General features: G+C 43.9%; 1 protein-coding gene across 5 annotated transcripts; it reads right to left on the bottom strand.

The window, feature by feature from the left end:
* Positions 1–4,175: 4,175 nt before the first annotated feature.
* LOC105990899 (zinc finger protein 655-like) lies at positions 4,176–19,843 on the bottom strand. Of its 5 annotated transcripts, none has more exons than XM_013023414.1 (7): positions 19,751–19,843; positions 18,492–18,660; positions 17,135–17,220; positions 16,632–16,758; positions 8,260–8,364; positions 4,976–7,750; positions 4,176–4,922 (listed from the first exon to the last, which is right to left on the bottom strand). In XM_013023414.1, the coding sequence occupies exons 2-6, from the start codon at positions 18,631–18,633 to the stop codon at positions 6,381–6,383; spliced, it is 1,830 nt and encodes a 609-aa protein (XP_012878868.1). In that variant the 5' UTR covers positions 18,634–18,660; positions 19,751–19,843; the 3' UTR covers positions 4,176–4,922; positions 4,976–6,380. The 5 variants fall into 5 exon arrangements, with proteins under 5 accessions (XP_012878868.1, XP_012878869.1, XP_012878870.1 ...); XM_013023415.1 differs by lacking the exon at positions 19,751–19,843 and adding an exon at positions 19,593–19,744; XM_013023416.1 differs by lacking the exons at positions 16,632–16,758; positions 17,135–17,220.
* Positions 19,844–22,155: the final 2,312 nt, after the last annotated feature.

Below are 22,155 nucleotides of genomic sequence, written 5' to 3'. Positions count from 1 at the left end.
TTCAGCTCAAGGCTAGTGCTCTACCACCTGAGCTACAGCACCACTTCCGGTTTTCTGGTGGTTTATTGGAGATAAGAGTTTCACGGACTTTCTTGCCCGGGCTGGCTTTGAACCGAGATCCTCAGATCTCTCAGCCTCCTGAGTAGCTAGGATTACAGGCGTGAGCCACCAGCACCCAGCTCATTTTTTATTTTTATTTTTTGGGTCCAGTCGTGGGGCCTGAACTCTGGGGCTTGGGCGCTGTCCCTCAGCTCTTCAGCTCAAGGCTAGCGCTCTACCACTTGAGCCACAGCGCCACCTCCGGCTTTCTTCTTTTTGCTTATGTGGTGCTGAGGAATCGAACCCAGGGCTTCATGCATGCAAGGCAAGTGCTCTACCACTGAGCCACCTTCCCAGCCCCATCATTTTTTTCTTTTTAATGGCTATACTCTAGATAATGGTGGGAAGGCTGACTGAAATAAAAATGCTGACATGAACAGATCAGTTTCATTTCCCATCAGCTGGTGGTTGACCTGTTTTACACCCACAAGGCATTCCCTTTGGGTTTGAACCTGGAGAGAAAATTGCATCTTCCCTAAGACAGGTGAAGTAGAATGGGTTAGGAATCAAATCTTTTCCTGGCACTGGTATGGCTGAGTTTATTTATTCACATTTTCTGAGCCTCTGCAAAGACCATGGAAGAGTTTTGTCAGTGCTGTGGTGGCTATGCTCTGCCATGCAGAGATGGGCTTTCCTAACTTGTGATAGGTCTTCAGATCTTTTTGTTTTGTTCTTTAAGTCAGTAGTCTTGTACAGGGCCAATTCTAAGCATAAGTTTAATCTTGAGCCTGTGGTCTGTCTGAGGGTCATGGATAGCTCAGCCTCTCATCCTGGCTTTAGCGGCTCCTGCTCTGGTGGTGAGCCTATAGACTGTGGGGCATCAGGAAGCCCTAGGTTCTCTCTCTGATGATGCAAGTCCAGATCTCTGTAGTCTTTGGAGCAGGGCCTGGGATGTGCAGAAGCCTCAGGAAAGGGTGAAAGAAGGGACAGAGAGGCAACAGTGAAACTTCTAAGCAGCACCCAGCTCAGAAGCAAGAAGCTCCACGCCTTCTCCAGGAGAGATGCCCAAAGGGTACAGCCAGCCAGCTCAGCACCAACTGCCCAGGAGGGACCTGCTAAAACCAGTATCAACCTGCAGCAAGGATCTGCAGCCCTACCCAGCCCTCAGAAGTCACTCTGACTCCACAGGCCCCAGCTCCAGAGACACAGGCATTCCCAACTCCGGGAACCTTCAGAACTTCAGGGTCCTCCATGAGCACTTCCGGCTCCCTCTGGGCAGCTTGGAAGTCTAACTTGATCAAACTCCACAGTGAGCCAGGGTCGTCTTCTGTGTCCACCTTTACTCAAGGAGGGATTGAAGGCAGATGGTTGCTTTCATACCTACCTTTTATGGCCTGAGGAGACCCAGAGTTAGTTGGTGGCCATCAGATTCCTTCTTGCTAGTGCCCCCATCCCATCCGTCCCTCAACTTAGCCATCTCCACCTCCCTTGGAAGTCACAAGGCCAAATTGATCCTGCAAGGCCTCCCTCCAGCCAATCCTCTATACCCAGCCCCTTCCATCTTTGTCTGAGCAGCCTCCATGGACCAAATAGGCACAAGAGCCTTTGAGAAAGGCCCAACATCCAAGCAGTTTACCATAGGCTTACCAGAAGCCTAATTGATATATCAAAGCAAGAAAAAAGGTCACTTGTTCAACTGTGCATAAGGGAGTTCCTGTTCATTTCAAAAAGAGCAGCCAACAGTTATGGAGCATTGAGTCTTGTGTGTGTGTGTGTGTGTGTGTGTGTGTGTGCTGGTCCTGGGGCTTGAATGCTGACATTTTGTTGTTGTTTGCTCAAAAATGGTGTTCTATCACTTGAGCTCCATTTTTAAGTTTTCTTTTTTTTTTTTGGAATGTGGCTTAGTGGTAGAATGCTTGCCTAGAACACATGAAGCCCTGGGTTTGATTTCTCAGTACCACATAAACAGAAAAAGCCAAAAGTGATGCTGTGGCTCAAGTAGTAGAGTGCTAGCCTTGAGCAAAAAACTCAGTGACAATGCCCAGGACCTAAGTTCAAGTCCCAGGACAAGAAAGAAAGGAAAGAAAGAGAGAGAGAAGAGAGAGGAGAGAGGGAGAACGCGCGCTTTGATGCTTAATTGGAGACAAGTCTCATGGGATTTCCTGCCTGGGCAGGCTTCAAACCATGATCCTGATTTAGGATTACAGGCGTCATCAACCAGCACCCAGCTCTCCCATGCTTTTTTAAAATATAGGGTTGAGCTCCTTAAGAACCTTGTTCTCAAACTTTGTCCACTGGGTAATGACTAACATATCTGAGGCCTGGATACAGTCTCAGGGTTGGGGAGTGCACAGCTGCTCCCACACCATTCCTAGGGTTGCCATCTTCATCTGTAGGGTTCAGAGTTGACACCCCCTTTGCTTCAGGCTCCCCATGTTTCATTAGGCCTCTATTTCCATTCAGGAATGCAGCTTGATTTTTCCTGTCACTTTGCTCCACTAGGGTAAGGATGCACGCCCATTACACCAAGCTTGGTTAGGAAAAGCTCAACAATTCTGGGACATAAGAAATGCAAATGTGGGGGCTGGGAAGGTGGCTCAGTGGTAGAGCACTTGCCTTGCATGCATGAGGCCCTGGGTTCGATTCCTCAGCACCACATAAGCAAAAAGAAAAGAAGCCGGAAGTGGCGTTGTGGCTCAAGTGGTAGAGCACTAAAGTTGTAGAGCACTAGCCTTGAGCTGTAGAGCTGAGGGACAGCTCCCAGGCCCAGAGTTCAGGCCCCACGACCTGAAAAAAAAAAAAAAAGACAAGAAAAAAAGAAATGCAAATGTGAAACTAGCAATGGGAGTGGGGATGTTTGAGCAAAGCTAGGAATGTGGAAGCTTTCCAATTACCTGTCACCTTTGTTACCCTATCAAATGACCAGTCTGTTTCAAGGAGCTTAGATTAGCTTTACATGTGCATTCACTTCTAGCATCCCAGAAAGCCCTGGGAGCTTCAGCATCATTTGCAGATGACAATACCCAACTAATGAGGATGTATCATTTGCAGATGACAATACCCAACTAATGAGGATGTAACAGGACATGAAGAGCCATCAGAATTAAGTTCTCAGAGTTCCAAGTTGTCCAGTAACACCATCACCATGTCAATGGATAGTTTTGGAGTCCAACAGATTGGACTTTATGCCACTAACTTAGTGAGATCCAATTTAACTTTTCTACACCCCAGCTCCTCTACAAAATGAAGCAATTAATTCAGAATTGTGAGAATTAAGTTTAATCTGTACTTACATATGTGTGCATGTAGCCAGGTGGTGGAAGAAAATAAATTAAATGTTCCTTTACAGCAGGGGTGGGGAACATCAGGCTGCAGGCTATGAAAGACCCTGAAAATGATCAGACACACAGTGGAAAGATGTGTATGCTCCTGGTTGGCTGCACTTGGCTTCCTGAATTGATGATTTTGTAAGGTCAGGGGATAATATCAGAAAAATTCAAATGGGCTTTGGGAGAAAAAAGGTTCCCACCCCTGCTCTATGGGCTTCTTCTCGCCGCCTCCCCTTCAAGAACAGAGACAGGACACAAATTTACATTGTATTGCACCAATTAAATAAAGTGTCCTCAAAAAATATTTGGGCTTCTTTTTAAGTATATTTTTTACTTCCAAAATCCCCCACATTTTCCAAGTTCTACCAAAACTGCCAAATTTCTGGGCGCCCATGGCTCATGATCACAGTTCAAAGCCAGCCTGGGCAGGAAAGTCCTGTGAGACTCTTATCTTCAATAAAGTACTCAAAAAAAGCTAGAAGTGGTGCCATGGCTCAAGTGGTAGAGCAGTAGAGCACAAAGAGGCTCAGGGACAGTGCCCAGGACTAAGTTCAAGCCCCAGAATGGGGGGGAAAAAAAACCCAACAACTGTAAAACTTATTTACTCTTCTACAATACACAACAATCAAGTTAATAACCCATTAGATCCTGAACACTGAGCTGAGTTCCTGGGGGGTAGAGGGGTGGCTATGGAAAAGCATGCTATAAGATCCATTCTTAATGAGAAGCAAAATTGCAGTCAAGAAGGTTATTCCATATTCCCAAATGCTTTCAGCTGAGGCCTTCAGATTTTGTTTAAAACAGATCTCAGAATATCAAGCACACCTTTATTCAAGTACAAAAGCACATTCCTAAATCAAATGCATACATATGATTTTTTAAAACATATTTTTCTATTTAGGGATTAATTCTGTCTCATAGTCACCAGAGAGGAAGGACTATTGGTCTCTACAAGAGTATACATGTGTGATAGAAAAAAAAAAACAAAAAACCAAAAACATGCATTTTTCATTTGCTTTTACATTTAGATCAACTCACAGCCTTACCTTGCCCTGATGGTGTCTTATGCTTGCTGACAGCAAAGAGTAAACTACAGTGGCAGAGCTATTCTAGAGGTTAGCCACAAGAGGCTTAGAGAAAGAGCAGTATCTTTTTATATATTGGTTTAGGATTTCTAGTGAGTATTATAACATCTAAATATGAAAGCCCCAATTGCTTGACTGACAACTCAAAGTTTAAGTAACATTTGTCTTATTCACAAAATGTTCTAAAGACTAAAATGGAAAAACAACAAAATGCTTTGACAACAGCTGAAGAATCATGAACTCTTTAGGTATAGACGATGACACCAACACCCGTGATTTTTATTAATCAAAAAGAGCCATGTTCTTTTATATGGCCTGTAAATTCTACAACATACAAAAATACAGGCATGGTAGCACATGCCCAAAGAACCAGTTACGTGGGAGGCTGAGTCAGGACTGACAAGAAGAGGGGGGAATTCAAACAGATAAAGAAGCAATTCTAATGGTTACACTTTTATCAAGAACAGACCTGCCACTTTCTTGAAATACTGCCTAATGGTTACACTTTTATCAAGAACAGACCTGCCACTTTCTTGAAATACTGCTCTAGAAACAATACAGAACAGCAACATCTTTGTTGGAAGGCCGTATTCATTTGCAATGTTCTCATTTCCTAGGTCCTTCACATTTTCCCTATCAAATGCAGACCTGAGCATTTTGCTGGCCTTCAATAGAAGCATATAGAAGAATTCTAAACTAACACATGCAGAATAGGCACTGAATGAATACAGCTAGGTCACCAGGAGCCTTCCTGGCTACCTTATGTCCTTATTTCTTAGAGGGCTGTGGATGCAGAAAAGGCAGCTATAAACTTGGCATCACTTCAAAATGTCTAATGGCCTGCTGCAGGAAGGGAGATTGAATCTCTGTCCTTGTGGATGGTTGGTGTGGAAATCCCAATTCTTAGAAAACACCAGACCAGCAATACCAAATTGGAACAGCATATGTACTAGTGAGGAGCTTAAAAATAGGAAGTCATCACTTGAAGGTGCTTAGGAGAATGCAGAAATCGACAGGAATGTAAGGTTGTAACTAGAAAGGAGCAGGATGTAGGATCCTCAGAAAAGAGCAAGCCTAAGAGTCTGTACTAGGAGAACTTGGGCCAAGAACACCATGGAAAGCTAAGTGAGCTGCTTTCCGCTCCTGGCATCTTAACCCTGGTGCATTGACAATATTCTACAGAAACCAAGTAAGAACCAATTTCAAAAAATATAAATTGTGTATAGACTATAGTAAAATAAAAATAGCTTATGAGTCTGTAAATAAAATTCTCGTACCTACTTAGAACACTTAAATTAAAAAATGCCATATGAAAATAGGACTGCTTTCGGCAAGTTACCTTTCAGACTAAATTCATCTGCCGTGAAAAAGACTGGGACTAAATACGAACAACTTCATACATGAATAACAATTTTCTCTCCAATAAGTTGAGGTTGGGCAAAGCCTGAAATACTTGCATTCCATCAGAACTTCATTTGGTATACAAATTCTGATCATGGCCTGACACATACACTGTACTCCAATGACTTCTCTGGGGCTATATTAGATGTTCAATGAGCACTGGGTTATGAGTGAATAGCCTCACACAGAAACATTTATTACATTCATAGGCTTTCCATATGGCATGAATTTGACACTCAAGGTAGCTTCTTTTACTGATGGCTTTTTCATGTTCAGTTCAGTAGAGGAATTTTATTCTAGTACCAATTCCCCAAATGTGGAGAATTAACCACATCCAATACATTCATCAGCTTTCCTTAGTAGTGTGGATTTGCAGGAGCCAATTAAGTTGAACAATACTCAAATACTCCCAATACTGGTCACATTCAAAGGGTTTCTCTCGATGTGAATTCTGCTGAACAAGCTTGAGCAGTGGCTGAGTGCTTTACCACATCCAGTGTGGACATAACTTCATCCCACTGGGAATTCAGAGGGTGAAGGAGGCTTGAACTGGACTAAGTGCCTGCCCATGTTCACTGCATTCATAAGGCTTCTCTTTGGTCTGAATTCTCTGATGTGGAACAAGATGTGCTCGTGGACTAAAGTTGTTTTCCCAGGCCTCACAATCAAAGCCTTTTTCTCTGCTGAGAATTTCTTGTTGCAGGGTAAGATCTGAGCTGTGACTGAAACTTTCCTCATCTTCATTCCGTTCATAGGCTTTCTCTTTCCTGTGCATCTTGTGATGCTGAATTAGGTATGAGGTCTGACTGAATACCTGTCCACACTCATCACACTCGTGCGCTTTCTCTCCTGTGTGAATTCTTTGATGCTGAATAAGATGGGAATTCAATCTGAAGTCTTTTCCACATTCTTTACAAGTAAAGGGCTTTTCTCTGAAACGAACACCTCGATGTTTCACATAGGCCAACCCACACTCATCATACCCATAGGGTTTCTCTTGATGGTGGATCCTCTGGTGTTCAACCAGGTAAGAAGTATGACAGAAGTCACGGCCACACACACCACACTTGCAAGGCATCTCTCTGTGCACTCTCTGATGCTGCGTGAGATGCACGCTGCGGCTAAAGACACGCTCACAGCTGCTGCATTTGTATGATTTGGCTTTGGTGTGAGTCTTCTTATGCTGAATTACATCTGAGCTTTGACCACCGGATTTATCAGATGTTTCACATGACTTTTCAGATACTTCACATTTATAGGGCTTTTCTCTAGCGTGTATTCTTTTATGCCGACTGAGACTTGAACTCTGACTGAAAGACTTATCACATTCTTTACACTTGTAGGGTTTCTCTCTCGTGTGAATTCTCTGGTGTCTGGTGAGGGCTGAGCTCTGATGGAAGGCTTTCCCGCACATGTCACATTTGTAGGGTTTCTCAGTGGTAAGTGTGCTCTCCCATTTGCTAAGGTGGGAGAAGTCCATTATGCTTTCTTTATATTCACTACTTTGTGAGTTCTGTGTTAGACTTATGTGTTCATGTTTATCAGCAGCTGAGTTTTGGTTAAAGTTCATGTGGAACTTACTGTCATCGACAGTCTGTATTCTAAGAACCCTCTGGTCTGTATCAAGAGCGGAGTCGGCACAGAAGCTCTTTTCAGGGTCGTTACACTCGCTGCTCTTCTCATTGGTAGAGGTTTTCTTGCTGATAGTTATTTGCCTAAACTCTCTCTCCAGAAAGAGAAATTTCCTTAGGATTTCCTGAAGCCTTTCTAATCTGTCCTCAGACTTTTGTACTTCTCTAGTCTCAGGAACTTGGGCAATATCCTGCTTGGGTCTTCCTACTCTCATTTTGTCTGAATGAACTTCTTCCAGATTGTTTTCTTCTCTGGCCTCTCCATCTGATACAAAATACAAATATACAAATAGAAAATTCAAATATAATCTGTACTCTGCCCTTAAAAAGAACCCCAGATAGGAACAAAGTAAATAATTTAGTATCTATGAAGATCAGAAAATTTATTTACTCTGAAAAACATGCACAAAAGTTTAACAGCAGACATAAGGGCATGAATAGGAGCAGTGATAGAGGATCCAAATGGACTGAGAAAAATGGCAGAAATGGGGGGCATTTCTTGCAGAGTAAAAAAATATCTAGGCAAGGTGTTTCAAAGGCAATAAAAGGGAAATAGTTGAAAAGAATTTTAGACAAGCAACTTGAATAGGGACCAAGTATTACTTGTACCAAAGGGGTAAAACACACAGAAAACATCAGCCTAAACTGCAAAGAAAGCAGATGCTCTCCATTCAGGAAGGCAGAGCTCTGTTTTGAGTATCAAAGCAGCCAAAACATGGCTCAGTACTTAACTTTATATCCCTAAGTCCATTTGATTAATTCTGCCTTACTCACCTGAGCAGTCATCTCTTAAGACTTCTCTATCCTTAGTTTCAGGATCAAAGACCTGTAGATCTTGTTCCAGCGGGGTGATCTCATCAGGCTTAGAAATTGGAAATCCTGCTCATAAAAAAGGAAATGGGATGTGGCAATTTATCCTCAGATGCTACACCAGCCACATTTTCTTTTAACTGATAACTAGCAGAGAGAGAAGGGAAGTTCTGAGAAGACATTAATACAGAAGGCTTGGAGAGTAAGGACGACAAAGATGCTCTACAAGGAGCTCAGATTCGTGCTCTTTTGTAGGAGGGGTGAGCTAAACACAGCACAGTGAGCTAAACTGTGGCAAAAAAAAAAGTACATATTTCAAGGACCAACCTCAAGGAATAGGGAGCACCAAACCACAGAGGAATTAGTATTTCTGGTTCTCCTTTTGCACAACAGGGTTAATGACAGACTAAAAACACTAATTCTTTCTTCTTCTTCTTTTTTTTTTGGGTCGGTCATGGGGCTTGAACTCAGGGCTTTGGGCGCTGTCCCTAACCTCATATTTCTTCAAGGATAGTGCTCTACCACTTTGAACCACACTATCACTTCTGGTTTTCTGGAGGTTAATTGGAGATAAGACTCTCACAGACTATCCTACCCAGGCCAGCTATGAATGGAAAAGCCAAGTGAGAGTACAAGGCCCAGAGTTGAAGCCCTAGTATTGCCTCATGCATGGGTGTGTGTGTATAAGTACATACATACATACACACACACCACAAACACACACACCATAAACACACACACACACACATGCACACACACAAATACACACCACCAATTAATGTTTAATCATCCTGATTTGGTTACTGAATTAGCACAATGTATCAAAGTATCCCATGAAAATATACAAATATTATCTCAAAAACAAAAACAATTTTTTTTGGTGCCAGTCCTAGGACTTAAACTAGGGTCTGGTAACTGTCCCTGAGCTCTATTTTTTTTCCCCCCTCAAAGCTAGTACACTACCACTTGAGCCACAGCTCTACTTCCAGTTTTTTTGTGGTTAACTGGAGATAAGAGTATCATGGAATTTCTTGCCCAGGCATATTTTGAATCATGATCTTTGGATCTCAGCCTCCTGATTACAGACATGAGCCACTGGCACCTGGCCTCAATTTTTCTTTTTATGTCGGTCATGGGGCTTGAATTCTGGGCTTAGGCACTGTCCCTGAGCTCTTCAGCTCAAAGTGAGTGCTCTACCACTTGAGCCACAGCACCACTTCCAGTTTTCTGGTGGTTAATTGGAGGTAAGAGTCTCACAGACTTTCCTGTCCAGGCTTGTTTTGAACCATGATCCTTAGATCTCAGCCTCCTAAGTAGCTAGGATTACAGGCATGAACCACCAACTCCCAGCTAAATTTTTGTTTTTGTTTTTTAAAAGAAATTATTTGTTTCAGTGCACATGAGGAAAAAAGAATATGGTCCACAAGAGTTAGCTTACAGTTTTGCTTATTCAATAAGCATTTTTGGAGAACATCTTATATGCCAAGCATGCAGGGGATGAGATCCGTGCAAAAAAGTCCATCTCACACTAACTGCAGAGACAGTTGTAAACAATTCAACACTACTACAATGTGGAAATATGATAAAAGTGATCACTGCAAAAGGAGGAACCATGGTAAAGAGATTGTCAGCAGAAAGGGAACACAAAAACAATAGTGATCAGGGAGGAAAGAATAAAATCAAAGTATGTATGAAAACAGCTTAATGAAACCCACTAAAAGCTATTAGAAAAGGGCAGTAAATTAAGAAAGAGTAATAGCGGGGGGGGGGGGGGATTATGATCCAAGTACATTATATGTACATATGTAAATATCACAATGAAACTGCTTTGGACTATTAACTTGCACTAATAAAAAATTATAAGCTGTAGCCGGGCGCTGGTAGCTCACACCTGTAATCCTAGCTACTGAGGAGGCTGAGATTTGAGGATCACAGTTCAAAGCTAGCCTGGGCAGAAAAGTCCATGAGACTCTTATCTCCAATCAACCACTAGAAAACCGGAAGTGGTGCTGTGGCTCAAGCAGTAGAGCGCTCACTTTGAGCTGAAGAGTGCAGGGATAGCGCCCAGGCCCAGAGTTCAAGCCCCATGACCCCTCAAAAAAAATTGTAAGCTGGGCACCAATAGCTCACTAAGATATTCAGGAGGAAGAGATGAGAGGCTCATGGTTCTAAAACTTCACAATAACCAACAAAATGCCTGATTACAACATGGCTCAAGTGGCAGCGCATCAGAGTTGTGCACCTCAAGCCCTAGTACCAGCACAAAAGAAAAAGTATATCGGCACAGAAAACAATTTTTCTATGACTTGCCTAAAGGTCTGCAAGGACCTCATCTCTTGCACTAAAGCAACAGGTAGTCTGATTCTAAGAGAACAAAACTTTGGTATTATTCTAATAGCCCAGAGAAGTTTTGTTTTGTTTCTGTTGGTCGTGGGGCTTGAACTCTGGACCTGGACACTGTTCCTGAGCTCTTCAGCTCAAGGCTAGCACTCTACCATTTGAGGCAAAGAGCCAATTCTGGTTTTCTGGTGTTTTATTTGAGTTAAGTCTCACGGACTTTCCTGCCTGTCAGAGAAGTTTTGAGTCCAGACAGTACACATACAAGATCTTCTATGAGCCCTTAACCTCCAAAAAGATATTTATTCAGTGACTATAAATTTTTTCCCCTTACCCTGACATGTCACTATATAATATTTACAGATTTTTACAAATTGGCTTTAGACATTATCATCCCCACTCAGTTTATACTTGTTGATAGTCAGGACCATGTACCTTGCACTTCTTTTGATTAATTTACTCAACAGCTACATATGTGCAAGTGTCAAAGTGTGACAGCATTTCAATTTTATAAAAATGGTATTTTGGACCAGCAAGCATGATAGACCGATAGCCTGGGATCCCACATAAGACCCCATATGCAAGGAGATCAGAACACATAAAAGGCATTTACTACAATTCTGAATCCCAGCTGGGATTGACAGTCACTTTTCCTTTGGACATATTAATGTTTTGGGTCAAAAGTTTTGCTGTGCACATAGCCATTGGTGAATCCCCAGTACTGAAAAAAGCTTAAAAAATAGCATGACATGGAAGACTCAGAATTCTAGCAGTATATTTTGTAACTTTTAACTTTTGGGGTATTTACTAAGGTGTTTTTTAGTATTTCATGTAGTTACACTGAAAATACAAAGGCATCAGGCAGTCCTCATGTGGGATAAGAAGTTGGTTTTTAGATTTGTTAAAGGCAATGCAAAGTGTGAGAGAAAATGCCTAAAAGGCAGTTAGAAGAGGTTAAGAGTGCCTTTTAGATATATACACTTATGGGTCACAACCATCCATATATTACAATATTATTTACAAAATACTCAGTAGGTATAAGGCACAATATCAAGAGTATTAAGTTTTTTACTTATTAAATACTCACCATAACTTTAGGAGGGACAACAATGGACAACTTCCCCAAGGTCAGAGTAACTGCTGAAGCTTGGATTCCAACCCAGTCTTACTTCAGAACTTGGCTTTTAAACACTCGACTATAGCATAAAATGATGACTATAAAATAAACCCAATTTTTTAGTTGATGAATAAAGAAGAGAAAACAAACATTGATAAAAGATTAAAATAGCTGGGCACCAGTGGCTCAAGCCTGTATTCCTAGCTACTCAGGAGGCTGAGTCTGAGGCTCACGGTTTAAAGCCAGCCTGGGCAAGAAAGTCCATGAGACTCTTATCTCCAATTAACTACCAGAAAAACCAGAAGTGATTCTACGCTCAAGTGGGAGAGTGCTAGCCTTGAGCAAAAGAGCTGAGGGACAGCACTCAGGCCCAGAGTTCAAGCCCCATGACCAAAAAAAAAAAAAAAAGAGCTGGGTGCTGGTGGCTCACACCTGTAATCTTAACTACTCAGGAGGCTGAGATCTGAGGATCACAGTTCAAAGCCAGCCCTGGTAGGAAAGTCCATGAGACTCTTATCTCCAATAAACCACCAGAAAACTGGAAGTGGCACTGTGGCTCAATGGTAGAGCACTCGCCTTGTGCTGAAGAGCTGAGGGACACTGCCCAAGCCCAAGTTCAAGCCCCATGACCAACAACAACAACAAAAGATTAAAAACAAAAAGTCTTAGCACAAAATATGGGAGAGCTAGGGGGTAGGAGCACAACTCAGTTATAGAGTACTTGCAAGAGGTCCCTGGCTGATTTCCAGCCTCCTCTTGTCTTGACCAAAAAAAAAAAAGCCAGAATTCTTAGAATTTGGAGTCATAGAAATTATATTTAAAAGTATCTAATTGGCTATTTTATGACAAAGAAATGCAAATTTCTTATATTGAAAATTCATACCGGTAGAATGGTCTTAAGCAAAATCTAACTTGAGGAAATTAACAGTATAAAGTAACATAAACATGTTCCTTTTGTGTTTGTCTTAGAAAATCTGGTCTACATTTCATTTGCTGTGCTCTCCAAAGTATTTAACATAAGACAAGATTTAGCCATCTGGAAGCATCATGCTTTTCTTGGTCCTTAATAAATATGCAAGTGAAAACTCTACTTAGCAACTGCATTCTTATGTAGCTACCTGGTAGGCAGCAATACTTCTCGAATGCAGGTCCCTTCTGTTCTCACACTGTATGAATTGGCCTGTCTGCCCAATTTGTTATGGTCATTTTGAATTTTCTTGCCATCAGAAGAGACAACACATTAAAAATACTCAAACATGAGCCAGGAGCTGGTGGCTCATGCCTGTAATCCTAGCTACTCAGGAGGCTGAGACCTGAGCATCACGGTTCAAAGCCAGCCCGGGCAGAAAATTCCGTGAAACTCTTATCTCCAGTAAACCACTAGAAAACAGAAGTGGCACTGTGGCTCAAGCAGTAGAGCGCTCGCCTTGAGCTGAAGAGTACAGGGATAGCGCCCAAGCCCAGAGTTCAAGCCCCACAACCAACAAAAAACAAAAACAAAAACAAGCCGGGTGCTGGTGACTCATGCCTGTAATCCTAGCTACTCAGGAGGCTGAGATCTGAGGATCGCGGTTCAAAGCCAGCCAGGGCAGGAGAGACCGTGAGACTCCTATCTCAAATAAACCACCAGAAAACTGGAAGTGGCGCTGTAGTTCAAGTGGTAGAGCGCTCGCTTAGAGCTGAAGAGCTGAGGGACAGCGTCCAGACCCAGAGTTCAAGCCCCACGACCGACAAAAAAAAAAACAAAAACAAAAAACAAAACTGCCATATGCAGTTGGACCTACTATCATAAAAGGACAGATTTGGATCCCAAACCTACTGACCCTGTAAAGGTAACTTCTCTGAGCCTCAGTTTTCTCAGCTATAAAATAATAATAATGTCCTCTGCTCACAGAACTTTGATATCTAGTACCACGTATAAATAGGAAACAACCATCTCAGTAGAAAACATCTTATAGAAAATCACTTGTCCTCCATGACATCAATTTCAAAAAGCAATAGGAGAGCTGGGCCCTTGTGGCTCCCGCCTGTAATCCTAGCTACTCAGGAGGCTGAGACCTGAGGATCACATTTCGAAACCAGCCCTAGCAGGAAAGTCCCCATGAAGCTCTTATCTCCAATTAACTCACAGAAAACTGTGGCTCAAATGGTACAGCACTAGCTTTCAGCACAAGGAGGCTCAGTAACAGTACCCAGACCCTGAGTTCAAGCCCTACAACTGACAAAACAAAAACAAAAAAAACAATAGGAAAGATGTGGGAAACACAATCTACTGATTCATTTTTCAACTAGAATTACAATAAGCATATTTCTAACACCAGGACACCTGCCACAATGACACATGTGAAATACATTCCAGCCCTTTTCCCAGGTCTCACTCTCTAGGATTAACTCACGGATAACTCCCATTTGGGTATAACTCTTCAAGTCAGCTGTTCATTCATTGTCCACAGAATATGGTTCTTCTTAAATTTGATAATAAATAGCACTTAATATCTGATTTTCAAGAAAGTGAGACTGCTTAAGTCAAACTTAATTATGCAGTCCTATTCACAATTCTAAACAAGAAATAAAATGACAAACATATAACCTTAAACTTTGGGTGGAGTAGCGCAGAACTCACATATGAAAATGACTTCCCAAGAACTGTAGAAATAATTGCTAAGGAACCGACAGGTGGTTCATGCCTGTCATTCTAGCTTCTCAGAAGGCTGAGATCTGAGGATCAAGGTTCAAAGCCTGCCCAGGCAGGAAAGGACATGAGACTCATCTCCAATTAACTATCAAAAAGCCAGAAGTAGAGCTCTGGTTCCAGTGGCAGCTTGACAGTCTTTTGAGTGAAAATGACAAGGGACAGCATCCAGACCCTGACTTCAAGCCCTAGTACTGGCATGTGCACATACACAAAAATAAATTGCTAAGATGTCACTGACTTGGTCACAAAAGTGAGCTGAGTAGGAGGGCTGCATTTGTATGAGTGTGCATTTGTATCCAGTGTGTATGCACAGATGGCAGGAAAAAAGAATAAAGTCTAGTTTGGTAGATTCTTGGGCTATTAGGCTTTGTTAAACTGATACCAACTTTCTTTACACCAAGAAGTAGACAAGTTAATGGTTGGAAATTCTGTAATTAATAGGTAAAATCAACAGTAGTTTACAATTATATATGTATCGCTTTACAGTTTACAAAGTTATTAAATATACATTCATTTTGATGCCCTGAAATAAAAGTCTTAATTTTTTTCTTAACTCTCCAGCTTCCCCTCCATTAAGACAGCATTAAGGAACACTGAATTGGGAAAGGCAATATAAACATGCCAATCTGTAGGGCACTACAAAGAACCAAGGGCAGAACCTTGAAGGAAGGAGAAAACTATGATGTGAAACATGAAGAAAGTCCAAGAGTCACAAGACAGTGTGGCCACACAAGGGGCAGGACATGTTCACTACTGAAAAGGAGGACCCATGTTCCGTACTCTAACATGAAAAGAACATAACTGAAGAAATGGGGGTGAAGTTGGTGTTTTTCAGAACAAAGCAGCTGACTACCAAGCATGGTTTCCAAAGAAGCTGGGTTCAATCTGCAGCTGGTTGCACGGAAGTCTTCCTTCACCCCTCGAGTTAGAAACTTAACACCGGTCATTTGAGCAGTTGCAACTTTACAGAGTGGTGGCATCCTGAGGAGCATCCACTCCAGGAAACAAGCTTAATCTCACAATTGTGGAAAAGAAGTTCCCGAGCAGGCACGTGCACTACCGATGGAAAGCCGACACTTGGGCCACCTCTTGGAGATTCCTGCCGTAAGGACTGCAAGTGTTTCTCCAGAGAAAGCACAAGCCTGGGTATGACTCAGGGCTGGGCAGGAATTCACACAATGAATCCGGGTGGTGGGAAGGCGGAGAAGTATGCCTACAAAGATCAAAGAACCACGAATGGGAAACACACTAAAAACCTTCCCGGTGGGCAAACTGCTTCCCCACAAGAAGACCTCTTGAACCCTACGTGTAATCAAGAAGAGAAAAAGTGTCCTAGATGTCACCAAAATAGGCAAACTAAAAAAGGGGGAGGAGGCCCAAGAAGAGAGTGAGCAAGTATACACACATTCACAAGAGTGCAAAAGCAGACAGGCCAAAAAACAAAAGAGAAAAAACAATGCTCACCTCAAGGAGATTGTCAACAACCCCCTCCAATACTTCTCAGCAGCACATAGGTTTGCCTAATTTCAGCTGCCTACTGCACTATTCAGACTTACAAGAGAGATGTGGTGGAAGGATTTACCCCATCTCAGAGTGATGCAAGGAGTGGGGTAAACATGTGAGACTTCTGCTGGCCTGGGTGTGGTTATTTAGGATTACCATTTAGGTGACTCACTGAAAACTACTCAGTGAGTCATGCCTTTAAATGAAGTCTCTCAAACTTCCCTACTTAGAGATGAACTTAGGGATCTTAAGAAATGAGAGAGATTTTAGCTTATCTTTTTAAAAAGGTATTTTTCTTCAGTGGAAAATTTTCAGACACAGGGGCACTGATATATAAGAGGAAAAGAATCTAGCTGGGGGTTGGGAAGACATTCAGATCTCTCATAAAAAAAAAAAAGAGAAAAGGTGAGAACTTAGGCAAAGCACAAACAAGCTTTCCTTTCCTAACAAGGAACGGATGTCCCACAAAACAGGAAACATGAACTGGGGATAAAGAGTAAAATGTCTTCTTGACACTCCAAAGGAATTTTAGTTCCCCTCCCATAGGAGATGACCTTAAAGATAGAGGATTCAGAGGCTCTAAAACCTGAAATCTAAGCCACACTCTACTGACCTCAGAGATCACAGAGATCATAAACCTACTCAGAAATAGGTAATTTGCATAATAAGAAAGCTGGTCCTTACCCAGTGAGACCACGTTCCCATAATTCTCTAACATCACTTCTCTGTAGAGATCCCTCTGAACAGGGTCCAGGCATCCCCATTCCTCTCGAGTAAGGTGTACAGCCACATCCTCGAATGTCACAAACTCCTGAAATAATACATCCTGGATGGTCTGGGGAATAAGGCCAATGCAGCACCATGACCAGAGAGTGAAGATGAGAACAGAGATGGTATTTGGTGTGTGTTTATGTTGGGGAGGAGGGATGGAGAGAAGCTAAGGTATAAATCCCTTAACATCTAATACATGCCCATCACAATATCATGGACAAAGGTGATGTTGGGAGATGGTAAAGAGGTTTACATAAGGTCTAGGTCTCCAAAGAGGAACAATGCCACACCTGAGGTCTGCTACTGAAAAAATAAATAAATAAATCCACGCAAGGTTCACAGATAGGATGAGGGATAGGCCACACTCAAGCAGCAACCACAGTCCCTGAGGAAAAGCAGAGGGTTCCTCAGCTCACCTGGTACCTGGCTGTCAGGAGTGCAGCTGCCTGGTCTCCTGGGCTTCCCTCATGGGGAAGAGCAGGTACCTGCAGAACAGATGGAGCTGAGGGAGGAGAAAGGAGCCAAGAGTGAGAGCAGCCCTTTCCTAGGGCTCCCTTTCAGAAGAAGCATAAGGGGTGTCAATGGGACCCTCCTTCATGTCAAATGTTCTAATGAACCACTTCTCAGGTACTGGGCATGCCTGCTGCCCCTCCTACTAGCTCCCACTTACACATTTAGTCCTATGATACAGGATTTTACTACTATCCTCATGAATGATATTCTTCTTACAGAAGAGTAAGTCCTGTACCTGTCTTGGTACATGAGCAAAGCAAAGCATAAAGATGTGGATGTGTAATGACTTATCTAGGCCATTTGTCAATGAGCACTGTCTCTGCAATCAGTATGTAAAGCTTCGAGAAACAGGAATGATCCTTTCTCAATGCCCGCCCCCCCGCCCCCACTCCACCTCATGGCACTCCACAGTGTTGCTGACACACAAGTTACTTCAAGTACTGGAGCTGGCCACAGCAATCTAGGAACCAGCTGTCAAAAACAGGGGGAAAAAAAAAAAAACCTGACCAACCTATTTATATACTAACATGTGACTGCATGGTCAATATGTAACATATATAAATCCAAACAGGCATTATGCTCATCCAAGGACTTAAATGGTTGTTTTCTTGCTGGGAGCTGGTGGTTCATGTCTCTGTAATCTCAGGAGGCTGAGATATGAGGATGGCAGTTCAAAGCCAGTCTGAGTAGGAAAGGTCTGTGAGACTATCTCTAACTACCAAAAACCCACAGTGGAGCTTTGGCTCAAGTGGCAGAGCACAAAAGCTCAGGGACAGCACCTAAGCCTTGAGTTGAAGCCCCAGGACCAGCAAGCAGCCCCCCCCCCAAAAAAAGTTGCTTGTCAAAAATTAGATATGTTACAAACACTGCAGCTGCAACAGAATGGCAGAGGCAAAGCACAAAACGTCACAAGGAAAGAGAAACTAAATGAAGGGAACAGGAGGTAAAGGGGGTGAATTTAAGAGGAAGCCAAAGTCAGTCAAGGACTGTGAGATATGGCAAAAGCAGCATATCTGAGGAATTATTCTGGATGTGGCAACTGGGACAAAGGGAAGGTTTTCTGAAGGACAAACAGCCAGAGCAGAGCAAGTGACTACTACTCTGACATTAAAGCAAGATGAGCCAGGCTTAGTAGAAGGGTCAAGAAGGAGCTGAGCTATAACTGCCCCTCCTGTCCAGTCCTCCCTCTAAGGGCCATCTTCTTATTCAAGGCTCTGGACTCATACCAGGCCCACGATGTAAGTACCAGCTCTGTCTTACCCCCAATGAGTCCCTGTTCCATGTTGGTATCTTGCATGAACTGAGGCTCTGGGGAAAGACACTCAGGTCTTTCAAAGGTCTCCAAAGACTGAAACTGGACCCTTGATGATCCTGCTGTTTCCTCAGTTGATATTTCCTCCATCCCTATCCAGGAGGTCAATGAGCATCACTGCAGGGTGAAATTAGGAGAAATTATTGTTGTAAGTTAAAATATCCCATAATTACTCAGGACTTAGCAAAGTATCTTTATATACTGTTCAAAATTAATCCCAATAAACCACCCAAAATTTGGAGAGGGGGAAGGATATTATTCCATTTTAAATACTTAAGATCCAAATGAGAATGTCCGACATTATTTCAACTCTAAGAAATTTGAACTTGTAGCTTTTTTGTTGCTATTTGTTTTTGTTGGAGTTGTTGGTTTTGGTTTTCCAAGACAGGGGCTCTGCTGGGTCTAGGCCTGGAACTCTGGCTCCCCCTCCCACTCACCCTCCCTTGTGCTGGGATTATAGGCGTGCACCAGCACACTAGCATTGTGATTTTTCCTTTAAGGGAAAAAAAAAAATCAACACATCAGTTCAACAGTGTAAGGCTTTTCGGAGAAAGTTTTAAGTATCTGGGAATTTGCAACCTTCTCTGGAGGCTCCAGTGTGTTCTCAAGAGAACCAAGTCAGTTATGATTACTCATTGTTTTTCTCCGCGCCCCCCCCCGCCCCCAAGGCAGGCCCTTTAGGAATTTAGTAATGCCGCCAGCACACCGTCAATTAATAAGCAGGTCGGACTAATAATAAAAAGTCCAGTATAGGCGCCAGCCCCTTCGTTAGGCTGAGTGGACAGTCTGCAAGAGCTACGATTCCGATCGGGTTGAGTGATGTCCTTCAAACCCAAGGACGTAACGGGGCCCGGTCCTCCGCACCCAGCCCTCGCCCGCTCCCAGTCAGGCCCTCCCAGGGCCTCGCCCGGCGCCGCCCGCCTCCCACTTCCCCTTCAGAAGCGAGAAAGCGCAGCGTCCGAGCGGGCCGTGCGGACGCAGCTCAGGCCAGGGCTCGGGCACCCGGTCCTGAGCGCCGAGCTCTGGGTCCCCGGGGCTTCGGGACTAACCAGGACGGAAGAGAAAACCAGGCCCGGCCGCCTGGGCCTCCGCGTTCCCACACACGTCAGCCGAGGCCGGCCGCCGCCTCCTCCTCCTCCTCTCAGGGACTCAAAAGCAGGGCCTGCTCCCACGGCGGCGACGCCACAACGGCTTCCGGAAGACTCACCCGAGCGCAGAGGCGGCACCGGCGACCGTCCCGTCACCGACACACTCACTCGTTCGTCGGCCACGCCAGCCTTTTCAGAGCCGCTCTAGACTGCCGGGAGGACTGCGCTTCCCGGCGTCACTTCCGGCGGGCCCCGGATGAGGGCCCCGGATGAAAGCCCCGGATGAAGACCCCGCCCAGGAGCCTTCTGAAGCTGTCACTCATCAGGCTGACGCTAGGTTGATCACTAGAATGGTACTCTTTTCCCCCCCGGAGTTAGTGGGGTTGCGCAGAGCCACATGATTCTGAAAATCCCTTCTTCCTCTCTTTTTTTTTTTGGGTCCAGTCGTGGGGCCTGAACTCTGGGCCTGGGCACTGTCCCTCAGCTCTTCAGCTCAAGGCTAGCGCTCTACCACTTGAGCCACAGCGCCACTTCTGGCTTTTTTTCTTTTTGCTTATGTGGTGCTGAGGAATCGAACCCAGGGCCTCAGGCATGCAAGGCAAGCGCTCTACCACTGAGCCACCTTCCCAGCCCTTCTTCCTCTCTTTTGGTGCTGGTACTGGGATTTGAATTTCATGCTCTCTTCCAGCCTTTTCCATCCATGGCTGGTACTGTGTACTACTTGAGCCATGCCTTCAGCCCAGGTTGTGTGTGTGTGTGTGTTAGCTAACTTTTCTACTCAGGCTGATTTGGAACCACTATCTTCAGATCTCAGCTTCCTGAGTAGCTAGGATTACAGGTGTAACTCACCAGCGACAGGAAATTCTCTAATTCTTATATTATTTTCCTCTTTGTCCTAAACCTTACGCCAGTCACTTCATCCTCTTCTACCTATTTAGCATCCCAGTCCATAAGTGATTGTCAGTGGCTACCAAGGACTAGCAACACTCAACCCATCCTCATTAATGGAGGTCTCACTGGTCTCCTGGAGAACAACTAAACGAGTCATTCAGGTAAAGTACATCAGCTGTCCAACACCACTGGGTCCTCTAGGGTAGAGCCTTAGGCTGGGATGCAGAGCCATGTGATTTACTATTAGTAACTCTTCAGGAAACACTTCGATTCAAGAGGTGCTGAGAGGACAGGGAAGACAAAGCAAGCATGGGTGTGGACTGATTTCAAGAAGATTTGGAATACAAACTGCACCAGGATTTCCGTCCCTTCTCAAGGCAGCAAATGACTCAGCCTTTGTGCCTCTTATCAGTCAGTCACTGCAGAGTGGCTTGGAGGAAGAACTGTACAAGGCAGTTCCTACCTTATGAAGGTAATTTCCCCCAGATTCAGAAGGCCAGGTGTGAGCACTTAGCAGCTAAGGTCTAGTCAAGGCACCATGATAACACACACAGAAGATCACAAGTACCAAATGGGCACTAGTTTTGCACCAGGCAATACCAGAAGGAGCAGGGATTTAGGAGGGTCTAGAAGCACTCTCTCTAGCAAACAAGCTCAAGTCCATGCTCCCAACCACCTCAACTTTCCCCCCACAAATTTCTGACTGATGCCAGATATAGCAGTGCACATCTGTAATCGCAGCACTCAGGAGGCTGAGGCAGTAAGAAGCCATCAATTAGAGGATAGTCTGGGCTATATAGACTTCTAAGTCAGTGGAGCTGCAGAGTGAAGATGTGTCTCCAAAAAAAAAAAATCCTACTGGGCTGGGAAGGTGGCTCAGTGGTAGAGCACTTGCCTTGCAGCATGAGGCCCCGGGTTCAATTCCTCAGCACCACATAAGCAAAAAGGAAAAAGCCGGAAGTGGCATTGTGGCTCAAGTGGTAGAGCGCTAGCCTGAGCTGAAGAGCTGAGGGACAGCATCCAAGCCGAGTTCAGGCCCCACGACCAGACCCCCCCCCAAAAAAAAAATCCTACCAAGATGTTCCCAAACGGCAATGCTGAAACACATCCCTCTCTGGTCTAGATGTGACATAAACTGAAACTCACTGTAGATACCATCTCCTTACATGGGAGGCCTTCCCAAGGTACCACATGCTGCACAGACCAAGTCTTTAATTCAACTTTGTCCCATTCCTTCTGTGGAATTTACTGCCTTCTCCTTTTTGGTTCAAGACTGGGACCTGAACTGTTGGTGTGTGTGGGGATGTGTCATGGGTGGGACCTGAAGTTTGTACCTGATGCTTTTGCTTATTGGCTAGTGCTCTACCAACTGAGGCACAACTCACACACTTGTCTCCTTCTTGTACTATACTCCATTCCATAGCTTTGTATGTCTATTCTCCTCTCTGCCTCCTCAGGTCCCTCTCTCCTGACTTATGTTCTGACCAACCTGTAGCACTGTTTCTTAATTAACAAATTAACACTCCTCTTTCTACCAGCTAGCCTTGTTCTAGAACAATCAAAATGAAAAGAAGTCAGGGTTTCATGGAGGGTAAAGACTGAGGCAAGCAGGAACCACATCCCATCAGGCCTC

Source organism: Dipodomys ordii, unplaced genomic scaffold (genome assembly GCF_000151885.1).
Source record: "Dipodomys ordii isolate 6190 unplaced genomic scaffold, Dord_2.0 Scaffold68, whole genome shotgun sequence".
NCBI classification, from domain to species: Eukaryota; Metazoa; Chordata; class Mammalia; order Rodentia; family Heteromyidae; genus Dipodomys; species Dipodomys ordii.
Note: the sequence above shows the minus strand (reverse complement) of the source record. Positions and strands in the feature narration are given on the sequence as shown.

What these genes read in the sequence shown, in the direction of transcription:
- LOC105990899 (XM_013023414.1), bottom strand. Translation starts at nt 18,633, where the DNA reads ATGGAGGAAATATCAACTGAGGAAACAGCAGGATCATCAAGGGTCCAG. An exon ending in TCCTGACAGCCAGGTACCAG is followed by an intron (nt 16,759 to 17,134) that starts GTGAGCTGAGGA and finishes GTATTATTTCAG; the next exon opens with GAGTTTGTGACATTCGAGGA. An exon ending in CTTAAGAGATGACTGCTCAG is followed by an intron (nt 7,751 to 8,259) that starts GTGAGTAAGGCA and finishes ATTTTGTATCAG; the next exon opens with ATGGAGAGGCCAGAGAAGAA.